At 32.0% G+C, this 4,061-nt stretch overlaps 1 protein-coding gene across 3 annotated transcripts in view; it reads left to right on the top strand.

Annotated features, from left to right (window-relative positions):
- The window catches only part of LYRM7 (LYR motif containing 7), an 86,882-nt gene that overhangs the window by 7,745 nt on the left and 75,076 nt on the right, over positions 1–4,061 (top strand). For all 3 annotated transcript variants that reach the window (XM_025040655.1, XM_006923171.3, XM_025040656.1), the window contains exon 4: positions 2,204–2,285. In XM_025040655.1, the coding sequence (XP_024896423.1) occupies positions 2,204–2,285 (82 nt within the window). The remainder of the gene's footprint in view (positions 1–2,203; positions 2,286–4,061) is intronic.

Here is a 4,061-nt window from a genome sequence, read left to right as displayed (position 1 = left end):
GGGGACCTATAGGAAGAAAATGAAAAATGGAAAATTAATTGCAGGGGTAGTTGGTAATTGGTTTAATAAAGAGGAAGGAACAAGTTAGATAAATTCTTCTATTTTTAATGGAATTTCCACATGTTAAAATTTTTTTTGAGAAAAATGCATTTATATTTAGAAAAATACTATCTTTGAAATAGTAAATATCTGTAATGATCAAGCTAATGAGACAAAATGAGAAAGCCTAAGTAGTTCTATACCTATAATATAAAGATAAAAGAGAGATTTCACTTAAGCATATGATAGGGCTATGTAATACAGGAATTATATATAATTTTTATTTATGCAGAAGTTACAATAACATTATAATCACATCAAGTGTTGAATAGAAGTAAAAGGTATATACAGCAGTGTGTACTGTTTGCTATTCAGTAGACTGATTAATAACAATTTGGTAATTATTTTTAAATTTTGAAATCATGATTTAAAAATTTTTTAATTGTTGTCTGTATACCCTAAACTGGGAAAATGAACTATCTCCCAAATTCATTTCACTTTTAGAGCACTAGTTTAACATTAAACAATCTAGAAATTAGATATTTGTTTTATAGAATATGTTATGTATCTTCTACTTTCTATAACTCTTCATATAAAATATTTAGTAGCTTTTAGATAATTACATTGTCATGTACTAGAAGGTGCATTAGTCTTGGCACCAAAAGGAAACTTAAGCATCCTCTAGACCAGCAGATCTCAAATTCTTTTGTTTCAACAGACCACTTTACCTCTCATCCTCCCATTATCTCTTGGTTCAGGCCACCATCATCTCTTCCTGGATTGTTACAGCAGCCTTGTAGTGGACTCTCTGCTCTTGCCCTAACTTCTTATAGCCTATTCTCAATACTTTAAAGGCAGAGGAAGCCTTTAAAAAAGGCGAAGTGGGGGACTCATATTTTATTACTCCCCTGCATACAACCCCCATGACTCCTCATCCTATTCAGAGCAAAATTTTAAGTCCCTACCTACCATGATCTGTAAGATCATCATTTGACCCCTGTTAACTTCCTGCCTCAACTCACCATGTCCTTCTCTTTCAATCTTAGTTCCTTCTATGAGGGTGCTTGAATTTACCAAGAACTTTCTTGTCCTAGGGCATTTATACTGTTGCTTATTCCTAGGATATTCTCTCTCAAGTCTACATTTAGTAGACCAATAGATTTTAACCTGCCTTTCCCTTTTGAATGGATGTTTTACCCGTGCATGATTTTGTAACACCATGCACTGATGATTTGGAAAATACAGGTTCACCAAGTAATGCATATTTTCCAAATGTTGACATAGTTTAATATGTAATATTTTAAATTATACTTGTTAATATCAATACCCATCTCATCAGAAAAATCTTTAAGTGTTGAGAAGCTGTCAAGGTCATGGTGGCAGATATGTTCACCAGAATTCCTATTTTTTGCTTGAAAACTTTAACTTTATCACTGTCAGCAAAAGCTGTCAGTTTTCTTGAAGTGACCAACTTCACTCATTTTCAAGAAAAAGTCTGCTAAACACCCAAGTCTGAATAACCATAGTTTGTCTTTCAGTGGTTCATTCAAGTAAAAATGATATTTCATAGAAAAAAACTATACTTATGCTCACAACTCAAACAGTGCAGAAGGCTCTAGTATTATGAAAATAATTTTGACTTCATGGGTCTCTGGAAAGGATCTTAAGGTCTCTCAGGGGTCCATAGCTTTGAGAATCACTGTTCTAGTCTAGTTATACATTTTGCATAAAATAAGGTGTGAAACTCAGAGTAGGTTATTAACCCAAGGCTATATATACACTTAATGACAAAGCCAGAGTCAGAATCCTAGTATTTTACTCTTAATTCAATACTCTTTCTAGTGTTCAGAACATCCAATTCTATGAAAGAAAGATGCAACCTCCCCAAACTGTGCATTTAAAACACATTGCGAAGTATATATACAACAAAAAGTAACCTAAATCTGTTTTGGAACAAAATATGGAATGATTAGATAAAAGTTAAAAGTACATACATGTCTGAGCTTTCTGTATACTTGGAATGGCTTTCTGTATACTTGGAATGGTTAAAGACAGTGTTACCTAAAAAATTATAGTAAACCTATAGTTTTCAGAAACAGTACATTCATATGAACCATTGAAAAAACACCTAAAGAATTTTTTCTTTGTTTGGTTTTCTTAACAGCTATTAAAAATAGGTTCCGATGTTGAATTATTACTCAGAACATCTGTTATACAAGGTATTCACACAGACCACAATACACTGCGTAAGTAAAATTAAAGAAAAATATTTTCTGTTTGCAGTGTTTTAAAATATTGAACCATTACAGTGCTTTTAACGCTCATTAGTAAAACAGCTTGATTTTGCCAGTGTTCTATCTGTTGTCTACATTTGTAAGGCTACCATTTAAAAATGCTGAATTATGAAACTTTGTTTTACCAGATTTTTTTCTTTTTTTAAATTTGTTTTTTCTTTTTAATCATAACTTCTGGTCGTATTATGAAACTACAGTTACAAAGGTAGTTGTATGACTTTTTTATCACATTTATTTGGGCTCTTAATATTTCTGGTATCATTTATCGCCTATCTTGACTAAGTCTGTTTCTTTACCTCTTATTCTATGATTAGAGTTATTTTAATTCAGAAGAATTAGAATTATAGGAAGTGGAAATATAGTAGAGAATCCTTTATTATACCTCCAGACTCTGGTGGGGCTTCAGCAGAATTTCATTTCACATTATGTTTTGTTTTTATTCCCTAAAGTCTCTTTGGGGACAACAACAACAAATTATGACATTCACATTTTTTAAAGGCTTTTTTTTCCCTTTAAACTACTGAAGTATAAGATACAAACATAAAAGTGTCCAATTTTGACAGTGAAATATTTATGTAACCAAAATCCATATTAAGCTGTATAATATTACCAGTGTCCCAAAAGCCCCCTCAGGCCCTTATGTCCCTCCCATGCACCCCGTCCCCACAAGCATAACCACTGTCCTGACTTCTAACACTATTGATTTTTAATTTAATAAAGTATTTGTACTTTATATAAGTGGAATCATAGAGGATTACTATTTTGTCTGGCTTCTTTCTGTTAGCGTATTTTTGAAATTCATTTATGTTGTGTGTAGCAACATTTCTATGAGTATATATGTATATCTAGCAGTGAAATTTTCAGGTTATAGGGATTATGTGTGTATTCAGCTTTAGTAAATACTGCTAACCAGTTTTCTAAAGTGGTTAGTTAGACTAACTTACACTTCCAACAGCAGTGTCTGAGAACTCCAGTCGCTTTATATCCTCACTAACACTGTGTCTCTTTAATTTTAGTCTTTCTGGTGGTTGTGTAATAGCATCAGATTATGATTCTAATTTGCATTTCTCTGCTAACTAATGAAGTATTAACACTTTTTCAGTTGTTTAATGGCCATTTCTTTTATGAAGTGGCTGTTCAAGTCTTTCACCCATTTTTCTAAGCAATTATTTGCTTTTTTATTATTTACTTGAAGGAATTCTTTCTGTGTTCTGAATATAGATCCTGTGCTGGATATATGTATTATAAGAATCTTCTACTTTGTGGCTTGCTTTTTTATTCAGTAGTGTTATCTTTTGATGAGAAGTTCTTAATTGTAATGTAGTCCAGTTTGTCCATTTTTTTCCTTTATGGTTAGTGAGTAAGCCCTCTTTTAATGTCAACAATGAGTTCTGGGACTTTAAGTGAAACAACGTATAAGGCAACCACTTTTACCAGAGGCTAATTGATATAAGCAAGAGTTAAGTTCCTAGGGCATCTCATCAATGTTACAACAAAACAAGGTTAAACAAAATGGCACTATTTGAGGACCTGCTGTACTTTGGAGTCCTGTTTAAAAAATCTTAAAGCAAACTCATAAAGAAATTCTCCTATACTTTCTTCCAAAAGCTTTATTGTTTGGTCTTTTCTATTTGGTTATTTTTATTAACTAGAGTTGATTTTTGTATGTAGTGTGAAATAGGGATCAAGATTTACTTTTTACATGTGAATATTCAGTTAATCCAACAT

Source organism: Pteropus alecto, unplaced genomic scaffold, assembly GCF_000325575.1.
Source record: "Pteropus alecto unplaced genomic scaffold, ASM32557v1 scaffold78, whole genome shotgun sequence".
Lineage (NCBI taxonomy): Eukaryota > Metazoa > Chordata > Mammalia > Chiroptera > Pteropodidae > Pteropus > Pteropus alecto.
This window is presented reverse-complemented; position numbering and strand designations above follow the sequence as displayed.